Raw genomic sequence first — 21,389 nt, forward strand, 5'->3', positions numbered from 1 at the left:
CAGAGCCCGGATCTGACTGGCGGGAGGTATCCTGGAGATTTATCCGACCTGAGTCGATAGACCGTGGCGTGACGTCTGCATGTAATCTGTAAGCAGTGCTGTGTGTCTACTGTTCGCCAGCGTCATCTTGATTTGGGTCTTCTTCTTCATCGCCACCCAGCGGTGCACCACCTCCAGCAGCCGTCGTCGCCATCGCCGCCTGGATCCTGGCCTCCTGCTTCCGAAAAAGGTCCGCCAGGAAATCGGCCGTGCTGGCATCCTCAATGCCTTTATCGTCCCTGACTCTCAGAAACCGTGGGAAGCGCATACTCAGGCCCCTCTCGTCACTCACCAGCCCAATCGCAGCAGTGTACGTCGGACTCAGAGTGATGTCCGCGAACGCCATCTCCCAGACCTCCTGCGGCTCGAACCACACGTCCGGCTCGTACGCGCCGTACTCGACGTACGCCGGCTTCGACGCCAGCGTGTTGTCGCCGCCCTCGGCGTATTTTTCCTTGTTCGCTTGGTAGAATTTGTCCGTGAAGCCCGAGATGCATTTCGTGACGACTTCGAGCGCGCCGGTCGACGGGTTGCGGCACGCCAGCAGGATCGGTGACCACCATTTCGCTTTGCGGCCTTGCCCGTGCCACCCTGCCACGGGGATCAGGTCGATCGTGTCCGCTGAGGTGGCGTAATCCTTTTTCACCTTCAGCCAGGAGTCGAGCCGTTTGTCTGGCTCGTAGGAGGCGAGGAGGGCCTTGCGGCGCGTGCCTTTTTCTTTGTCCTGCTGTCGCTCGGATGAGGTTTCCTTCTTTGCTGCTGCTGCCGCCGCCGCTTTCTTGCCCTTTTTGCTCGGCGTTACTGGTCCTGTTGTAACCAGAGCGGAGTCTGTTTCCTCGGAATATTCGGTGTCAGGCATTGACAGATCTGGGTTAGGGAGATCGTCCAAGACCTTGACCATGATTCCCTCACACTTGATGTCGGTGGCAGATTTGAAGAATTCTAGGACAGTCTCTGAATCAGCTGATGTGGCGTCGATGCTCTGTACCCAGGTAAACCGGTGTTGTTTCTCGACGAACATGCTCCGAAGAAGACCTCGTCTTTCGCGAAATGGACGGTCGAGCAGTGGCTCGCCGTTGAGGTACATGAGGTCGAAGGCAAAGAGGCAGACATTGATTTGGATGGAGCCTATATCAACGTCCTTCTTTGCACGGTTGGTAAGGGTTTGGAACGTTTTGAGCTCTCCGGTGTTTTGGTCCACAGCAACGACTTCACCTTCAAGGATAAAACTGGAAACGCCGTCGCCTCGGATTTCGGGCACAAGGGCGACAAGATCAGGGTATTTGTCTGTCATGACCTCCAGATGGCGCGAGAAGATCGAGACCTTGCCGTTTTCATCACAATGGACTTGTGCTCGTTGTCCGTCGTATTTGAACTCACAGCTGAAATCACGACCTTGTAATTTAGTGAGCATTTCGCTCAGGTCCCGGGTGATACTTCCAAGCATAGGTCGCAGTGGGATATGTAGGGCTAGTCCACAACGTAACAATAGCTCTTCTGATACGCCTACTTCTAGCAGACCAGGGACCAGATCGTTGTAACTGGGTCGTCTTGCGAAACAAGTCTTGACAACTTCTTCAGCCTTGGACCATACCAAGGCCAAATCTTCCTTTTTGAGCATTGTCAGTTCTACGCGATCTCTGATTGCAAAGTCAGCACGAGCTGGGCGTGATAGCTGGAAGGCTCTTGCTAGAGCAATCAACATGGTTGTCTTTACAGCCCCGATTCTCAGGTGCTGCACAAGCGTCCTCACAATATACCTGCTCTCTTCTGGACCTCTGGCATCCTGTAGCAGTCGTTCCACAAGTCTTTGCTTTTGCTCAACACTTCCATGGCCTTTGCTGTTGGCAATCTTCACCAGAGTCTGATATGCACCCTTGATGGAAAGAGGTTTAGGCTTCCTCAGAGTGAAGCTCTGTCTCTTCTTAGCCTCGAACGCCACATCTCCAGCATCGCCGTGCTTATCGTAGAGTGTTTTCAAGCCTGCACCGTCAAGACCACAGATTTTCTTCAGGGCCTTTGAAATGGCCGAGCCACCAAGTCCAAGCTCGAGAGAGATGTAGGCAGGTGAGATGGAATTTGTCGCTAACCAGACGGCAGGAAGAAGACTCTCGGGGTCAGCTTCAATGATCACTCGTAGACAATTCACAAGGGTGTCTACTATCTTAATTCTGCTCTGTGTAGAGTTGACGAGGACAAAACATCGGGTCAAGAGAGCGTAGAATGCGTCTCCTCCCTCAGTATCCCACTGCTTTCTTAGAGCGGGGATGTACTGGCCTGGGTCGAAAATGAGAGGGCTCTGATCAAAGGGTATGGTGAGAGTGATGGCATCCTCATCAGATGAGGTAGATTGCAGACCGAGGAAACTGGTCTTGTTGGCATTCTCTGGCGGCTTCGCCTGAGCTAAGGGTTTGTCTAGGGCTTCAGCGAGGAATTCCCTAGCATTCTCCTTGGCTTCATGCGGCGTGCCTTCAACATGATCTGGTTTCGGGCCTGTCTCTAATTCATTTGCCCGCTCTTGCTTCTGCGTCTCATTGTCTTCATTTTCCCATTCTGCTTGGAGTTTCCTAGCCAGCTCCTCGTCCGTGAGGGATTGTTCGGAGGTGGACTGGTCCTGCTCGCTCCGGACGTCTTTACCAGGGGGCGTCCCATTGAGCACTGCTTGTGGTAGACTGGACTGCTTGCGGAAGAAGAAGTCTAGATTCCGATGGGAGACCGGGGCAGGTTTCGAGTCATTCTTCTTCCGCCGCTTCGACGGGCTCTCCATCGGTGGTAGTGACAGGAGATGGCACCCCTATTTCAGTAAGAACTAATATACAATCATGGCAGTTGAAGTTGTAGGATTTGTTTGCAGCATCCGAGACGGGCTTCTGTGGCGCGGGTCAAATCGTCATAGGCAAAGGCATATTTAGGCGCAGGCAGCGGCACCGCAGCTGACCGCGACTTGGACTACAAATAATATTTAATGACGCGCCTTGGGAAATCTGGGGGGAATGACCAAATCGCCGAACCGCCAATGACAGCTCATCAGATTCATCTCCGAAATGAATACGGAGCGCACTCATAAGTGTGTCTAGTCCTTACACACTTCCTCCGTAATCTTGAGTTCTTCTTGCTTTGTATATAGACTGCCACCTTTCTTGCGAAATGGCCCAGGTGCAGCCCAACCACGTCGGGGACATTCACATGCGGGTCGAGGATTATCTAGACGACCAAATCCAGACTGTCGCTGATCTGGAAAATGTGGAAGATCTCCTGTCGCGAGTTCAGCAGCAGCAGGACTTGTTGAGAAAGCAGGTAAACGCACTTATGATCTCTAGCCAGACTCCAATGCTTACAGTACCGTAGCTGGCTGAAGCTCGACAAACTCTTTCCGAGAGCCGGGCCAATATTCACGAGAAGTCAAATGCCCTCCAACAGAGCGCAAAACACTTCCAGACACAGCAAAAGGACCTGGACCGCCGTCTCCAAATCCTTACTCAATCGGAGGCCAGCGACGATGCCACCAAAAGGATCGAGTCGCGCATGGGCAAAGTGCGATCCCTGGAGATCGCCAACGGATATCTAGAGTTGGTACAAAGAGCCAACGCCCTGACCAAGCGTGCAAGAGACAGCCTAGCAAGAGAGCCAGAGACATCACTGCGAGCCTACCTCCAATTGAGAGCGATTTGGAACAAGGTACAGGAAGCCCAACCAGGTGCAGAGGGAGCTGCGCCTCAATTGATATATCTTCTGGAGCAGGAAGTCACTCAGCTTTATCAAGAGTTGAAAAGTGTACTCTCCGACGACTTCCGAAAGACTCTGGAAGTGATGAAATGGCCTGGGAAAGACCTCAATCTGGCTGGTGGCATTCAGGAACGTTGGCAGCGGCAAGTCGAGCTCTTGCTCGAGCTGCAAGAGCCTGATCTCCTCAAATTTGCGGCAGACAAGCTCAAGTTTAGTTCTGGTATCACACCTGATCCTGTCATCCTGTTACCCTTGAAAACTATGGTACAACCGCTAGCAACAAGGTTTCGCTATCATTTCTATGGAGAGAGGCCCACTAATCGGCTTGACAAACCTGAATACTTCCTTTCCCACGTCCTCGATCTGATTGATCAACACAACAATTTTATCTCGAATTTACTCGGCCCCATTATTGATGAACGGGCTTTGACGTCAGACGCGCTAGAAATGGTGTATACCGATGCAGTGTCGTCTTTCATCAGTGCATTGTTACCCATGGTCAATGCCAAATGCTTGTCATTCTTGCCTCAGATTACCTCAGAACCACAACTTCTGTCTCACTTCATGCGTGAGGCCATGTCTTTTGACAACGCCATTCGAGACTCTTGGGTGTATGTGCCTATTCCGAGAATGTTGAATGGCTGGCGAGGAGTGACGTGGACGATTTTATACAGTCATGGTTACTTCCCAACCTGGCTTGCTGTGGAAAAGGATTTCGCCTTGGCCAGATACACAAGCATTAAAGATTCACCCGACAGCCGTGAGATCGACCTTGACGCCGAGCCTAGCCAAACAAAACCAACCAAAGGAGCGATCAGAGTGAACGATCTGCTCGAAACCATCACAGACCGATACCGTAGTCTTTCATCATTCAGTTATAAGATGAATTTCCTGCTGGATATTCAATTATCAATATTCGACGACTACCACAACTACCTTCACGATGCCTTGCAAGCATATATCGCTGTATCTCACACTGCCGGACGCCTGCTTCAGGGACAATCCGAGACCGACACGTTTGGCTTGAAGGGCCTGGAGTCTTTAACTAAGATATTTGGAAGTGCTGCGTATCTCGAACGAAAGATGTCTGATTGGAGTGACGACTTGTTCTTTCTCGAGCTGTGGGACGAGCTGCTCACGCGTTCAAAGGCTAATACAGGCAATAACTCTATCGGTAATAATTTGAGGGTCGATGATGTCGCTGCCAAAACTTCATCCGCTATCAAAGCCCACTCGGCCGACGAAGAGACAGAAAGCGACGGGAGCGGACTCTTCGATCAGACTGCCGCAGCATACCGACGCTTACGGGAACGCAGCGAGGAGGAAGTTGTCCGCGCATTCGATGTCAACGTCCGAAATGCGCTGAGGACCTACGGGAAGCAACCTCAATGGTCTTCTCTGGGCGATGCCCCTTCGGATGCGACAGCATTGACACCATCTTCGGCCCTCGACAGCCTGTTTCAGACAATAAGTGTCTTGTTGGGTTTCCTGGCTCATACATTTGCCCTAGGATCATTGAGAAGAGTGACCAAGCATTTCTGTACATCGATTCAACGGGAAATATACGACAACGTGGTGATGCACAATACATTTTCAGCTGCAGGAGCTGCTCAATTACGGAGAGATCTATCTGCAATTGAAGAAAGTATTGAAAAGTCAACCAGAGTGTCTGGTGCCATAGGCGCCAGCATGAAACGCATCGAGGAAGCTGTTTACTTGCTGGCTCTGCCTGCTAGCAAGGCCAAGGCCGGTACCAATAACGAAAGCGATGGCTGGGGTTTCGACGAAGATGATGATGACCAGCCTTCTGCAATCGATGCTCGTGGGGGTTCCAGATATGGAGAAGACGTGGAGGAATGGGGTCTTTGGGATGCGGAAAAACGTGTCTTCGAGAGCAACGAAGCAGCACGGGAAGCCCTTGCCGACATGGGGCTGTTCCATCTGTCTGAAAGTGATGCAAGGAACATTCTCAAGCGTAGGATAGAGCTGAACAGCTAGAGACTAGGTGTCATGCACAAAGGGTGCATCGAGACGCGGCAAAATAGATATACATTCCACCGTCGGAAGTATTCCAGTATTCAACCTTCACTGAGCCACGAGTGAAAACGGATGCAACGTGAACTTTGCCATCCTTGTCGCCGTTATGCAAGTCCCATACCTCATCGTTAGGCTGGCCACCGCTAAGTCGTAACAGGAGCGTATTAAGCGACGCAATTAATGTCCCTAGGCAACTTCGTGATTTGTGTATCCCACTTTCAACTTCACAGGTTCGAAATAATCACTTACACACTCACACTCACACTCACACTCACACTCACAATCAACAACCCTCAGCCCACGATCCATGTCTTCAGCCTCAACCATGAACGACACCGCCCGCCCATTAACCTCGCTCCAAAGCGTGATCCTAGCAACGGGGCCCTTCATCTTCCTCTGGAGCACACTGAGGCGCTACGTGCAACGCAACGGCGCCTTCCCGCTCGCCAGGACAACCACGACCCTCAACAGCCGGCTCTACGCCGTCTTCTCCCTGGCACTCGCATGTCTCATTCTCAACGACAAACTCCACTTCAAGCCCCTGGAAGCCAGAATGCCCACCAGCCTCACCCTCGCCACCTGCGACCTAGCGTACATCTACCACATCTCGAAAGTATACGAGTACATCGACGTGTTCAACCTCGTCGCGGCCGGCAAGGTCATCGGCCCGCACATGGCGTTCCACCACCTGACGATGCCGTTCCTGACGCACTTCCGCGTGCTGAACGTGTCCGGCCCCGACTCCGACTGGCAAGTTTTCGCGGCGCTCAACTGTTTTCATCATTTCTGGATGTATGCGTATTTCGGTGGCGTGGGAGCGTTCAGGTCGATCCTGCCGCTCACGGGCTGGCTGCAGCTGGGCGCGGGCATTGCGGTTGATGTGCTTTGGTTGACGAGGCGTGGGGAGCGGAGGGATGAGGCCGGGGATGGGGATGCGCCCGAGGCGAGGAATCGCGTCATTTGTGTGTTGTTATTGACCAGGTATGCCATGTTGTTCTACGAGGAGTTGAGGTCTGGGAGTCAGCAGAAGGAAATGAAAACGGAACAGGTACGGGCGGCGGAGAAGAAAAGGGATTGATGAGGAGGAGGATGGCACTGATTTGTCTTTGGTGGTCCTCATATCAATTAACGGATCATGAAGGGCGGATTTTTCTCATCATTACAAGAGAACAGAAGGAAACAGCCTTTATCCAGGCTCCTTCCCTAGCTTGCAACATTGATCAACATCGACTTGACGCTCAGGTACTCCTCGATACCCTGCCGGCCACCCTCCCTGCCGTACCCGCTCTCCTTGACACCTCCGAACGGGCTCTCACACGCCGAGAGCAGCCCGAGATTCACCCCAACCATGCCGACTTCCAGCGCTTCAGTAACGCGCCACGCGCGGGGGATGTTCTCTGTGATGATGAAGCTGCCCAGGCCCACTTCAGCCTCGTTCGCCAGACCGATGACCTCTTCTTCGGTCTCGAATTCGTAGAGGCCGACCACCGGCGCGAATGTCTCCTCGCGTGTCGTGATCATCTCGCGGTTCATGCCTTTGATCAGTGTCGGTTGCAGGAAGTAGCCTTTGAAATCTTTCATGGGTTCTCCGCCGAGGACGACCTGGCCGCCGTGTTTCTTTGCGTCTAGTGCACATGTTAGTTTGTCATCTGTTTACTGCTTGATCTCGTCACTCCTACCGCTGATATGATTCAATGCCTTCTCTACGGCGCGGTCATGTGTCAACGGGCCAACAAACACACCATCCTCAGTGCCCGGTCCGACCTTGAGAGTCTTGATTTTCGCGGCCAGTGCATCTGCAAACTTGTCGTAGATGCCTTTCTGCACGAAGATCCGATTTGCCGTGACGCATGTCTGGCCTGAGTTCCTGAATTTGGCCAGGATGCAGGCTTCAATGGCGGTCTCGAGCTTGGCGTCGTCGAACACGATAAATGGGCTGTTGCCGCCGAGTTCAAGAGATAGCTTCTTCAAGCTTTGACTGCATTGGCTGGCGAGCAATTTTCCGACTCTGGTGCTTCCAGTGAAACTCAGCTTTTTGACGAGCTTGTTCTTGCACAACGCTTCGCCCACCTCGGCAACTTGATTTAATGTGGTGATGACATTGATCGAACCTTTAGGGAAACCAGCTTCCTGGGCCAAAACCGCCTGAGCAAGACTGCTCAGGGGGGTTTCACCGGCAGGTTTCCAAACGGTGGTGCAACCCGCAGCGAGCGCTGCACCGACCTTGCGCGTGATCATGGCGATGGGGAAGTTCCACGGACTCAAGCAGGCTGCGACGCCGATGGGTTGCTTGAAGGTCAGGATGCGCTGGTTGAGGTTCGCCGGTGGCACCACTTCGCCATGCACGCGCTCGGCTTCGCCAGCGAACCATTCCAGGAAGGAGGCTGCATAGGTCACCTCCCCTTTGGCCTCGGCCAGCGTCTTGCCGTTCTCCAGCGTCAAAATCAAAGCCAGGTCGTCGGCATGCTCCAGGCACAGGTCGCTCCATTTCCGAAGCCACCTGGCGCGCTGCCGTGCAGAGGTCTTCTTGTAGCTTGCGAATGCCACATGCGCCGCCTCCACGGCTTTGTTGGTATCGTCGGCGCCCATCTCGGGAAGCGTCGCGATCTTGTCCAGTGTGGCAGGGTCATAGACGTCGAATGTCCTTCCCGAGGTCGCATCCACCCATGCTTCGTCAATGTACCCTTTGGATTGTAACAGATCCTTGCGCTTGAGATCACTCAGCGATTTCGGCGCCATGGTTCGAATTCTGTTCCGTCGATACTGCGTTTTCTGCTTGTAGTGTAGGGATTGACTTGCTTGGATGTTGAGGTCTCTTCGCCGAAAAGTAACACCATTTATCTCACCTATTCTGCTTGCGTAGAGCATTGGATATCATCATGATCCCCCGCCAGGCCGAGGGCTTTCCCCACATTGGATGTTGGAGAACCACTTCGCCAAAGGAGGGGGTATTTGGGGAAGCCCATCAAAAAATCCATTCCAGGCGCGAAGAGGAGCCTAAGTATTTTGAAGGAGGCAATGTCTTGTTGCCTTGTAGTGGTAACCACGCGCAATAACATGGGTGAAGACTAATATAAATTATTAGAAACAAACTTACAGATAATCGCACAACCTCGTTGCACGGTCTGGTGGTTGTGGCGGAAGGTTCACGATGACTAGGACTGGGGGCCTACGAGTAAGAATTGTGTTCATTGGATATTCGCGTGTCGTGTCGCGCGTCGCGGGCGCGCCTGCAAACACGTGCTGGCACATGACTGAGATACTCACGTATGAGGCACTCCGTACTTGGTAGATCGTCAAACAATAACCAGACGGGCATCTCACAGTCTTGTCGAAAATGATGCAAACGCCAAATTCGGTCACCAACAAGGCTAGCAGTGGGCCTTGTTGTGGGCCTACAAACTTTCCGAGGTCCTCACATGTTCTAAGAATAGCGACAGAGCCTCCCTGCACGACCAAGACATACTTCCGGCTTGGGCGTACGAGTACTGGACTTGTGGTCAGGTCGTACGGAGTCGTACTAGAGGGGAGACAGGCTATAGCGGGAGCCATGTTCTGAAAATAAGACCGTACCGAAAACGTGGTCAGTCAACCAGACACAAAAGGCCTTATCGTTGATCTCAAAAAGGGGTAAATGCCCTGATGGATTTCGTGTCCGACATCGACGTCGGAATGTTGGGAGCTACTGAGTACAGTTTCGTATATTTTCAGGGCGTAGCGGCCTTTCAGGCGCTCGAATCTAGTAACCTGCGTAGACAAGGGTGGAAACTCTTGGAGGGATGTTGTGGGCGGCGGTGTGGCTTGAAAGACTAAGAATGTTTGATGGGTTTAGCACCTTCCCCAGCGGGTCAATATTAATCATAGTTGATCTGGTACGCCGTACTGAGTATGAAAGCCTTGGGAGGATTCTGGAGGATTCGTCACGAACTACATATTGTATGTCCGTTATCCTTTCGATTCCAGGGACATGTCTCTGAAGACGGGCATGCCCTTGAAGCCGGACTTTCAGAGTTGACCGAAATGGCTTGGTGGAGGTTTTATAAGCGGTGAGCCTATCTGGGCGTCATTCAGATGTGGACACAATTAAACAGTAGCGCCGGATCTCCGCTGCCCACTGTCCAGTAGTGAAAACTTATAGTAGAGAACGGTAAGGTTCCAGATGGTCTGTGTGTGCCAAAATAAAGGAGAAAGAGTCGCAGGGTTGGTTTGCGGGCACTCGAACACCTTCCACGTGGAGATTGTACTCTCCGGAGACCAATAATTTGACTTGTCTCTTTCTGTGAGGATGTGCTGAAGGTGGGATTTTAAAGGGTCGAGGGGGTTGTTCTCCATGCCCCCGGCTCATGCTGATGGCGCCCGATGGAGCCCAAGGCTTAGCTGACGCACAACCCTGTCCTCCGATCTACCATCCTAGTTGAGGAGTTAGTGACTGCCAATCCATGGAACTGGGCCATGTCATGTTGTGTGCGAGAGGATTGAATGTGCTCATGGGAGTTTTAAGTACTCCGTTTGTAACTGTGTGTACCGAGGAGAGTAGCCGCGCGAAATTCGATAGTGTGCCTTCACCGTATCCAAAAGTCAATCCACTGGCTAAATGGCCAGGGTGGCAGGGTTCGAGCAGCAGCAGATAGTAGTGTCTCGTACGTACCTGGGCGCCCACGAGGCCACCGAGGCTCCCATTAATTAACTCTCCCGAAGATGCAATCAATGCACGTCCTAACAAGCAACCCAGGCCCTTTGACGGGCCGTAGACGTTATCATTGGAGGCCTGCAGCTCGGTAATATTGCTGAGCACATAACATCGCGTCCAGGACCAAATAAATCATGATTCGCGTGCTCATGCTGACAACTCGGAAGGGGGCCTATCACTTTAACCTAACAAGATTTGCGCCCTGAACAGATAGCTCCAGAGCCACCAGAGCCCGGCTGGAAGAGGTGTGGCGAGCCCCAGCTCTCATTCGGCTCCTCTTTCGTCTCTGTTGCTCCTTGGAACCAAGACCTAGCCAAGTATGCTGCAGCCACGAAATGGAGACCTGCTCGTTCTTGGCCGTCTTAGGAAGTGTCTCGGCTCCTTTGAGCAGCATGTCTTGGTCTGGTATGATATAAGTAGCGTAAGGGGTGTCCTCGGTGGGTCAGTTGGAAAGACTTGTCCTTGCTTTCTTTTCTGACACCTGTCTATTTACACACTTGTTGTTTATACCAACAATTTAGATATTTAACTAGTAGTCCTTCCGAGACCGGACACTGAACGCTTGTGGCATTTTTGGTTACCTTCAGAGCGAGGACAATTTCACAATGGCTGCGAACGGCTCTCCTACAGGAGGCATTCAAGTTGGTGTTGTCGGCGCTGGGGTTGCAGGTCTCGCTGCTGCTATCGCCTTGAGAAGGATTGGTCATGACGTCGAGGTAAATCCATCTGATGAAATCACGGGTCGGACACATTCGCAAATTACGTCGCGCTTGGCCGCCTTCGTGCCTGCCAGGCTGGTGCTGATTGATCCTCACTTTAGATCTTTGAGCGATCACAATTTAAAAATGAGAACGGTGCTGCTGTATCGATCCCTCCCAATGGCGGCAGAATCTTGAAACGATGGGGATTCGATTCCCAGAAATCTGGTGGAATCGAAAACATCCAGGTATGTGAGAGCGTAGGCGATTTGCGGCCTCCTCACGTGACATTACGCCCAGAGAAGACTGGCAGGTGTCCCTGAGTCAAGCCCAATTCTAATTGTTGGCCTTGCGAACAGGTTCGTCGACCAAAGGGAGATACTTTGGAGCCAATGGCGCCAACCCTGAATTTCTCAAATGTCGAGCAACTTTATGGCGATAAGTGGTATTTCTACCACAGAGTCGATATGCACAGGCATCTTCGGGAGCTGGCCGAAGCCGCTGGAGCTGTCATCAGACTCGGTCAACGGGTTGACGATGTTGAGATTGAGACTGGAGTGATCACTCTCAAGGACGGTGCAACTGTCCAAAAAGACCTGGTCATTGTTGCTGATGGCCAGCATGACCGTATCAACGCCAAAGTCACAGGCGCCGAGATCCCAATGAAGAGGAGTGGACAGACCGCCTATCGTTGCTTGATTCCCATGAAGGATATTCTATCTGATGAAGAGACAAAATTCTTCTTTGAGAACCAGCCCCCTGGATTCTGGGCGCCGGCTCTCCCAGCGAAGGGTGTCATGGCCGTCACCTATCCTTGCCGAAACAACGAAATCTTGAACGTGCTCGCGGTTCATCGAAAGCTCGGCCAACACGCATCAAATGAGGACGATGTTGTCATCGACGACTGGAATTTCCCAGCCACCCACGAAGACCTGGAAAAGGTCCTCGACGGGTTCCATCCTGCCGTGAAGAAAATGTTCCTCAAATCACCTGAAGTCAAGGTTTATACTCAGATGAAGCGTGAGCCCCTTAGCAAGATGACCAGGGGCAAGACATTGCTGATCGGCGACGCTTCCCATCCTATGCTGTTGACTCACGCCCAAGGTGTATCGTCATCCATCGAAGATGCCGCCGCTCTGGAAGTGTTCCTTGCAGACATCCCGGCCTCGAAAGGTGTCGATGCTCCTCCATCTGACAGACTTCTCCGGCGTCTTCAGGACTTCGAGTCCTTCCGCCTTCCCAGAGTTTCTGCTACCCAGATCCTCACCGATCCCGTGGTTCCAGGACCTCAAGCGGCTGCAAACTATGCCAAACAAGAAGCCGAGATTCGAAAATACTACTCTGGTCCCCTCCCACCCACCGGCTCCATGCCCCACAGCCCTCCGATCTGCCAGTTTTTCTTCGCATACGACGTTCGCAAGGACGCTATCCGGGCTCTCGAGGAGGCCAAGGTTGCAGCCCGACAGAGAGCGACCAGCATTGCCACCGTCATGGCCTCTGTCCCTGAAGACCAACTCCCGGTCGTCAAGTCTGTGAATGGTGTGCCACAGACCTCCGTTGCAGGGGCTGTCGATAAGAGGGTGGAAGTCCTCGAGAAGAAATTGGCAGATCTCGAGAAGAAGCTAGCGCAACTCACCACGAAAGTCGAGGGCACCTCTTAAATGGACGAGCTGAACCCCCCGATCTTGAGTTTTACGAAGTGGAGGACTAATCGTGGTGAGAATTGCAATCATCATTGACGTTGGGTTAGATCTTGATTTGGCGTGGGATAAAGCGAGAATTCTGGAAAGAAATATGAAGAGATCGTGACTCCGCCGAGGTGGAATTACAAGCCTAAGTCACACTACATTATGAGACTACATGAAAAAAAGAATTGTTTAACCAAAAAGGGCTGCGCAAGACTGATCTGCCCGCAAAAACCTCGTATCGCCGTGCATTGTTTATGCTGAAGCCATTCAGCTCCTTCATTCCCAATGATTCACATGCCGATGCCCCAGGATGCAAAGTTAGCAAAGCCACGCTACTCCAAGCGTAGAAGACCTGGCCGCTTTGGGTTTCCTGAAAAGGCCAGATCCATCTGGTCAGACTCACCCAAATGAGCCCCGCTATCACTACACCATCTCCGCCGACTACACAGACGACGAAACGAAACTCGCGCGCCAGCGGCTGGCCGCACTCATGAAGGACAATGAAATTGTTCTACCTCAGTCACTCTCCAGTGTGGCCTCGATCCTGGGAAAGAGAAAGAACTCCAACATGTTCAGAGACATTGCAGAGTCTAGTAAGCGTCGAGGAAGCCACATATTAGCTGGCTTCAAGTGTGGGAAGATCCACGCCGAGCAAGGTGTGACAGGCCTGGTCAATTCACCAACACTCTGAGCACATCAATGCCGATAGGGGCTCGCTCAGCTTGGGTGCGCGATTGCTTTCCCCACATGCCATCAGCATTTGGCTTCTTGCAATGAATTCAACTTCGTCGTCTGGGTCGCACTGGTCGGTTCGAGCCTCAGGAATAAGACGAGGGTGAAATAGAAATGCTAGCTAATCCTAAGCTTTCGGCAGATAGGATATGATGCCGTCAGCATAGAGAAAGCGTTCAATCGAAGCAGTATCCGAAGGCTGATTGGCTCAGGAAATCGATCATATAACCAAGAGAGACTCCGTGTGACAAAACACCGCAACTGGCCCAAGGTGAAAGTCGTGTAATGTGAGGCAGGGCCGGCCCTTCCTCCACTGACTAGCCAAATCGGTGGCCTTAAGCGAGACCTGCATTGTTGTACTTTTGGACCAGTCTCTGGACTCTTGTTATTCTCCTAAACGCCCCGCAGCACTAGCATGAGTCGATCTTTGAGAGGGGCACAGATGATGAGCTGGAAACCCTTCCTTTGCACCTATTGCATCTGCAGCAGTAGTTACTGGGCGCTCCTCGGATATGGTGTCGGGCCAATCGTGGGATGACAGCAAAGAGAAGAAGGCAAATGCTGACTCAGTTGCGCGCAAGGATGCGCTACAGCATCTGCGAATAGCTTGACAGACTAAAAATGCCTGTTCGCATTGATGAAATGGTTTGGTCGATGGCGAGGCGTTCAGCCTGAGGCCAAATATATTATCTTGAGTTCACTCAAGTCCAGCAAAGAAAAACCAACACCAAGGTTAGGCAGGTTCAGCACTGCCTCGTCTTCCGGCCCATAGTAGCATGTTAAGGCCTGTTGACTGTCTCGCAGTCAAGATCATTCTCCTGGGCATAGTCAGTAAGACGCCGGGGGCCCCAGAGCTGAATCTCCCACTGCAACACCATCATTCTTCGAGCACCGAAAGAAGGCTCTCGTTCAAGCACGAAAAGTGTATAACGAAGCATCTGGCATTCATATGCGCTTATTCTGATGAGCCTCTCCATGTCTTAGCTGTTTGCATCGAGGAGGCTGTGTCTCAAAATGGCGTGATTATTCGACTGGCAGCCAATACAGGCAGGCATGAGCGTCTCCTTGCTGGCCTTGACAGCATAGCACGCGTGTTACAAAATGAGGCAATTGGTGGTGTGTGTCCTTATTTGCACGATGTTAATTTGTCTCACTAAAGTATTGACGAAGTGGATCTTGAAAAGAATAAGAATGACCTCTTCAAGGAAGTTATTGCATTGAACCGTCTTAGGATTCTTGGTCGTCTTGGGTCTCGACATGGTAAATCAAAAAAGCCCCCTTTACTGCCAAAACTCCAGACTGCTAAACAACGGTTGTTGGGATTGATGACCGAGGTTCGCTTTGAGGACCTGCAAACCAGGATCGAAGTTCTGCAGGATGACTTCGACCGTCTGGAACGTATGACGCAGCAAGAAGCTCGCTCGTCGAGCTCTGACGAAGTCTTAGGCCGTGTCGTGCAACGCATCCAAAGCCTTCTTCACCTATACGAACAAGATTTAAATAATATCCCGGAGAAGACATCCGTTTGGACAGGGGATGAAACAAGATCGATGATAGACCGCCTCAGAAAAGCAGGTGGCTATGTCGAGGTCTGTGGCGAGCTACTCAGAGCTGCTCGCCGAAACGATATATTTTCGAATATTGAGGTTAAGTTTGTCAATCTGCAACGCAATGAGTCACACCTTCCAGTGGGAGACTCAGACGGCACCGAGCGGTTGATAAGCTCTTGCTGCCCAGCGAGAACTATGTCTAGAATCGCAGTCCAGCGCAGAAAGTCAGTATCTGGTATACGCCGGAAAGTCAGGGAGGAGCTAGGCAAGAAGGCGAGGATTCATGCCGAAATCCAGATCCTCTTGCATTATGAAGACCACCCCACAGCATCATTGCCCCGAGTGATCTGCTCGTCGAAGAGTGCTTGTTATCTTTGCCAGCTCTTCTTCAGCATTCACGGCCAGTATCACATCCCCAGCACCCATGGGAAGCTGTACGATACTTGGAAGTGGCCTGAATGCTCGCAACGCAAAGATCAACAATATTCTGATCGAACACGTTCCAAGCTGAACAAGATATTGCCAGAATTCAGTCGACTCGTTAATAATAAAATGATGGAATGCTTGCAGCATAATCGGGGCTTGAAAGGACACTTTGTCGTCGAAAGTCTCCTCGACGTCACTGCTATATTGACACCTTCAGTATTATCTGTTGATTCTGTAACTTCACGGAGTCGAGGCACACACAGCGTCAGCTCCTCCGCTTCGTCCGTGGATATACTGGACCAGCCAGCATTGATGTCAGAGGTATCGTTGCTGGACGTTCACAAAAGCATGGCGTCGGTGTCGGCATCGGATCGATCGTCCTCGACGACTGTCGGCAAGCTCACCGATACAGCGGCGGTCAGAGAGCTCCAAGATGAGCCGGCACAGGTGGCTGGTCACATTTCCAGTACATGCTCGTCCCAAACAACGGACCAAGTGTTCAGAGCGGCCCCATCAGAACCCTTGTGCTTGCAAGCGGGAGAAAGCAGAAGATACCAAATTGGATTGAATACAGTGCTTCAGATCAATCTCCCTGGGCTCCACGTGTACTTGGAACATGGATCGCATGTTCCAGAGAACTCACCTAATCGTCAGTCGCTACTTCTAGACGCTGAATACCTCCCTTTACTGCCAGATGAAAATGGTAACGACGAAATCTGTGTCGTGGATCTGGACGAGGGTGAATGGGTAGAACAGTCTCCTCCAGATGGGATACTGTTCCTCCCGGAAGGTCTGGTGCTGAAGAGAAAGACAACCATTCTGCGGCTGCGGACAATAATGTCCTGATCCTAGGTTGTATAAACATGTATTTAGAAATTATTCACATTATCACGCGTTGTGAGATGACATTATTTCATATTGTAAGTTTCCTAGTCCTATTCGGGATGCGGGGTGCCGCTGCCTAGACTTCGCGTTTCTTACTCCATAATTTTTGCACGAGACTCTTCCATCACGCGTCACTTGACAGTTGAAACCCACAAGAGGAACTGGTCTCTCTCAGTGCACGATCCCGACCACTCGACTCGGTCCGCACGTTTCAATTTTGCACTCACTCAAGATTTCCCTCACTCAGTCCCCCTTACTGACACTTGCCTTCCCAGACTGGCAGGCAGGCGCAGTCTGGCAACAAAGATGCGCCTGCAACTCCAGATCCTGCGACACTCGCTGCCGCCGGTCCATATCATCCATACCACAGGCACAGGACCGACCTCCCACACGAGATCGCGAGACAGCACCATTGCAGACCTACTGCAGGATGTGAACGACCTGGTGCCGCTTGAGTCGTATGACGGAGAGTGGGGACTGGAGGATTACGTCGTGGAAGTGGCTGCAACTGCGGATCAAGAGACGGCATATGAATGCCTGCATTTCCAGACCTGTGAAGCGGTGCTGAGAGATGATGATGAGGTCCTCATACGTGGTCTGAGTACAGAAGATCTGAGGATTCGACGACTGGGGGGCAGACATCAAATCACCGGGGACGGGAGGCACCTGGTTGATGGGGTCACGTTTGGGAAGCAGTGGCTTAGGAAGACCGGGAGGCCTGGGATCACGATCCCACCGAGGAAGAGGCGGAGGCTGGAAATCGAGGATGCCGAAGCCGAAGCCCATGATGGTGCAGAGCTCCCATGCCTTCTCCCGCCAGGACCGAGCTCTTCCAATGGAGTTACATTGTGGCAGGATGTGGACGCCGAAGACGATGAAGACGACGAAGACTTTGTTGATGATGGCGACGACGGCGACGACGACAAAGAAAACAATTCACAGATTGCTATTAGGGAGGAATTTGATGATGCTGATGTCGAATCAGAAGACGAGTCAGAAGCTCTCGAGGACGAATTGGATGAATCCGAGAATCTCCCTGATGAAGTCCGTTTGCTCCTTGAAGATGCTGCAGAGATCGAGAAGGCCACAGACGTCCCATCCCAAGTACAGCTCGCCATATCCCAACTCAAACGAAAGCGAGCGGAGGACGATGAGGGTGATCAATCGGAGCATGACTCGTTTGAGGGTTTCTCGACTCCAGCAAAGCACCCCGTTGACCTATACTCCACTGGCTACAACAAAGACGATGATACGAGTGGTTCAGGTTCTGGCGAGGATGCAGATGGTCTGCTAGAAGAGACAGTAATTCGAGAAGCAGGAAAACAGGCCCGTAACATTCTGCCTGACGAAGATGACGTTGATGATTCAGATTCAGATGCAAGCTCAGCATCTTCGTCATCCGAGTCTTCGGAGTCGGACATCGACAATACACCGAACAAGAATTCGCACTCGAAAATTAGGCAACCAAGAACCCAGATCTCCTCGAGGAAAGGAGTCAATGCTGAACTAACCGACGACACTTCGAGTTCCGGATCATCGTCTGAGTCTGAGAGTGATGGTGATAGTTTGATGGCAAATATTCAAATTGAACAAGCCAGAAAGCGCGCCTTGAACCTTGTGAAACTTCCTGGAGAAGATCTATCTTCTGAATCAGGATCAAGTTCTGAAGGGGGAGGAGAGGAAAGTGCCAGCACAAGTGGCGGTTCATCAAGCCTTGATTCGGACTCTAGCTCTGCTAGTAGTGAGTCAGATTCTGAGGATTCTTCTGAGTCAGAGTTGGAAGAAGAAGAACAGCGCAAGGTTGCGAAGAAGACAAATGTACTCGTTCCCAAATCTAGTTTTTCCACGCCGCCTAACCCGTTGAAAGGCAGCACAGCAAAATTAAAGTCGCCAGGTTCTGCACCTGGCGAAGGGAGTCCAAGAACGCATGCAAACAACAACAGGACAAAGAGGAGGAAAAGGCTTATTTCATTGCAGAATCAAGGGCTTCTACCAGAAACTGCAGATTTCAAGGCACTTGCTGAGTACGAAGAGCGGGAAAACAACAATTCAGCAAATAATCCGTTCATCACACCAGGTGCCGGTACAGAGGAAGTCAAGGCTCAGAACCTTGAGACTACGACACGAGATGAAGATATGGAAGTTGATGAGACAATCCCTCTCAGCCAATCAGATCAAGCGAGTGATAGAGTTGCGGCAGACATAGCAACTTTACCTTCTGCAACACTGGAATCCTCGAAAGATGCCGCTTTACAAGGGTCCGAAGATCCATCCCCTAGGCGGGCCAAGCTTGATTTAGCGAGCTCTCGCAGGATGCTGTTTTCAGCCCTTGGTGTCAGAACTCCCAAGGACAAAGCTGCTGAAGAAGCTTTAAGGGTGAAATTGTCTAATTCAATCCAACCATTGAAGCGCGTCAAGGCCTCCGAACCGCTACTGCCGAGCAACGTGGAAGCAACTGAAGAGGCAATAGCGCAAGACCTAAACTTCTGGAAGGACAAGTTGATTGTGTCCGCAGTCGAGTGTGAGCGGGATGGGGTTAAATTACCGCCACCCCCATTCCCATTCCAACAAGGATGGGCCAAAAGTGTTCTTGGAGGCAAGAATAGAGACAAACGCCGAGCTCGGGACGAGCACCAATACTATCATTCCTCGACCGACGGAGTCGCTTTTGCTGAGGAGATTTCGACATTGAACTACCATGAACCTGCCCCCGTAGAGGCAGACCAAGTTGCGCCGACAGACCCCAAGGGTTCATCAAGCAATGGAGAAATTTCAGTCCCAGCTGATCTTGACACTCTACAGGATCTTGAAAGAGAACACCTCCTCGAGAGCGCCATTATTGCATACAAGGAATTACAGATGGACCACACCACCAACTACCAACCTGAAGTGTCCGGGTATAAAGTTGGCAAGATTGAATCGGTGGGATCAGACGGCAGTATTCAGCTGATCCTTGCCAAACAATTCTGGAGCCAACCATCAGCAATACTCGATGAAGAGACTGGCGAGAGGATTTTGGGCAAGTTCATCCTCCAACCTGATGATGCTAAAGACATCCCAGACGATGGCATACGCGACCTCGATTTCTCTAACATGATAGCGCCCAAGCTGGTCAAGGCTTCACTGGTAGAAGCGCAAAATAGTAGCCACCTTCACGGACTGCGAGGTAGACATGGAGAAGATGCTTCTCAGTCGTCCAAAGACGAGCCTTTTGATGTGGTTCCAGAAAGCGCAGAAGCTAGTGCAAACTCCACCATGCAGAAGAAGTCAGCTCTCTTACATGAACAGGTCGAGGTTGCGACACCTCGCAGGGACGAAATCACAACAATCATCAAAGAGGCAGGATTTGACTCCGCCTTGGATGACCAACTGCTTCATCCCATCCCGAACCCGTCTGACAACGATTATCAGAAAGATGATAAGTCAGAGCCACCATCCGAATCCCAAGGAGTCGTCCCACATCGCTTCCGCCATTTGTCTCCTCGGATCCAACAAAGTGAGACTCAAGATATGACTTCTGAGATTGGACCAAATGCAGAGGTCTCCGCTCTTACCCCAGGGAATAACAAGAGTTTTCCATCCGAGTTAGATCAAGCATCTTCATCATCGCCTTACATGCATACTCAAGAAACGGTCGAATATCCGCATATCTCACAAATCGAGATCAACTCGTCCGAGCAGGTTAATGATGCCAATAGCAGCTCGCATCAGGATGCGCAAAGAACATCCCCTGCTCCACTTGTGGAAATGTCTTTCACGACCTCTGACCCTGAAAAGGCTTCTAGCCAGCCAGAGAGCTCTGGAAATAATCACGAACAAGACGATGAGATCGGCGATCTCTGCCATGATTCTCATCATCCACCTTTACTATCGTCAGAAGTGCCTCAACCCCTACCTGATGACGTGCAAAGTGAGAACGATCGTCCACAAGAACCTGCACAGCTCGATTCTTTTTTAGGAGGACTTGGGTACGGTGGTCAGGACTCCTCGTACCACAATGATGAACACAGTGATGGAGACAGCGATGGTTTGCCTTCGGTATGGGAGTTAACTTCAAGCCAACCGCAAAAATCCAGAAAATCTTCTGTTCTAGTGGAGTTTCCCATCAAGAAATCACCACCTCCTGCCAGGGAGTCATCACGCAGCCTAAGTTTCAAGAGACGCTCGACACCCTCTAACAGTCCTGATTTTCCAGATTCCTCCAGCCAACCAGCGATCAAACTATCGCAGAGCCAGAATTTGGCTAGTCTGTCTCAGATTCCGGTGGGGTCGCAGCTCGTTGATCTCACGTTTTCGAGCGAAGTATCAAGTCCCACTAGAGAGGATCAAGATGACTCGAGGGCCAACTCAAAAACCCAGGTCAATGGAAAGAATAAGCAAAACTCCGAAGTCGCCAAGCGAGGGCCAGGAATAGGCAATCGGAGACTCTTGACGAAAAGACGAAGCTATATCTGAATCATGGAGATAACTAACGGGATTTACGGTCATTTTCAAGTGCGCGACGAGTGGACAAGACCATGCACAGATATGGTCTCTGGATCCCTCACATGGGCTTTCCGGAGTCCATATCATCGCTCTGGAGTCCCCCGTTTGTCCTCGGCTCCAGTAAATATGATGTACAGAGAGTTTAATCTGAGGTCATACTGAGCAGAATGTAGCTCAGACATATGTAGTTTCAATGGTATATCTTTATTTCATTTGTTGTAAGGTCTGTACTCCTTACCCTGCTTCTATTTCAGGTTGGCGAGGCTGGCGAGGCTGGCGAGGCTGCGGTCGGACGTCATTCCTCCGAGCCCGCAGAGCGGACCTAATACTCCGGACCACTTCGCGACAAACTGGCATCTTCACGTTGCTTTACTCGTACCAATACCATCTTCCTGCACCCGAAAAGCGACTTTCACATTGCTGAAGAGCATAC

The 21,389-nt window shown here is 51.4% G+C and overlaps 6 protein-coding genes across 6 annotated transcripts; 4 read left to right on the top strand and 2 right to left on the bottom strand.

The window, feature by feature from the left end:
* Positions 1–106: 106 nt before the first annotated feature.
* A1O9_07076 (DNA ligase 1) lies at positions 107–2,806 on the bottom strand (the record flags this gene model as incomplete). Its single annotated transcript, XM_013404022.1, has 1 exon — positions 107–2,806. One exon carries the CDS (start codon positions 2,804–2,806, stop codon positions 107–109), a length of 2,700 nt encoding a protein of 899 aa, XP_013259476.1.
* A 380-nt stretch (positions 2,807–3,186) lies between these two features.
* Positions 3,187–5,763, top strand: A1O9_07077 (uncharacterized protein; the record flags this gene model as incomplete). The annotated part of the gene is made up of 2 exons (XM_013404023.1): positions 3,187–3,336; positions 3,388–5,763. The coding sequence occupies 2 exons, from the start codon at positions 3,187–3,189 to the stop codon at positions 5,761–5,763; spliced, it is 2,526 nt and encodes an 841-aa protein (XP_013259477.1).
* Positions 5,764–6,127: 364 nt separating this feature from the next.
* Positions 6,128–6,880, top strand: A1O9_07078 (uncharacterized protein; the record flags this gene model as incomplete). The annotated part of the gene is made up of 1 exon (XM_013404024.1): positions 6,128–6,880. The coding sequence occupies one exon, from the start codon at positions 6,128–6,130 to the stop codon at positions 6,878–6,880; it is 753 nt and encodes a 250-aa protein (XP_013259478.1).
* Positions 6,881–7,005: 125 nt separating this feature from the next.
* On the bottom strand, positions 7,006–8,541 carry A1O9_07079 (succinate-semialdehyde dehydrogenase (NADP+); the record flags this gene model as incomplete). The annotated part of the gene is made up of 2 exons (XM_013404025.1): positions 7,006–7,427; positions 7,482–8,541. 2 exons carry the CDS (start codon positions 8,539–8,541, stop codon positions 7,006–7,008), a joined length of 1,482 nt encoding a protein of 493 aa, XP_013259479.1.
* Positions 8,542–11,097: 2,556 nt separating this feature from the next.
* A1O9_07080 (uncharacterized protein) lies at positions 11,098–12,851 on the top strand (the record flags this gene model as incomplete). The annotated part of the gene is made up of 3 exons (XM_013404026.1): positions 11,098–11,208; positions 11,313–11,438; positions 11,550–12,851. 3 exons carry the CDS (start codon positions 11,098–11,100, stop codon positions 12,849–12,851), a joined length of 1,539 nt encoding a protein of 512 aa, XP_013259480.1.
* A 3,926-nt stretch (positions 12,852–16,777) lies between these two features.
* Positions 16,778–20,926, top strand: A1O9_07081 (uncharacterized protein; the record flags this gene model as incomplete). The annotated part of the gene is made up of 1 exon (XM_013404027.1): positions 16,778–20,926. The coding sequence occupies one exon, from the start codon at positions 16,778–16,780 to the stop codon at positions 20,924–20,926; it is 4,149 nt and encodes a 1,382-aa protein (XP_013259481.1).
* Positions 20,927–21,389: the final 463 nt, after the last annotated feature.

The sequence above is a fragment of the Exophiala aquamarina genome, assembly GCF_000709125.1.
Source record: "Exophiala aquamarina CBS 119918 chromosome Unknown aczIA-supercont1.5, whole genome shotgun sequence".
In the NCBI taxonomy this organism is placed as follows: domain Eukaryota; kingdom Fungi; phylum Ascomycota; class Eurotiomycetes; order Chaetothyriales; family Herpotrichiellaceae; genus Exophiala; species Exophiala aquamarina.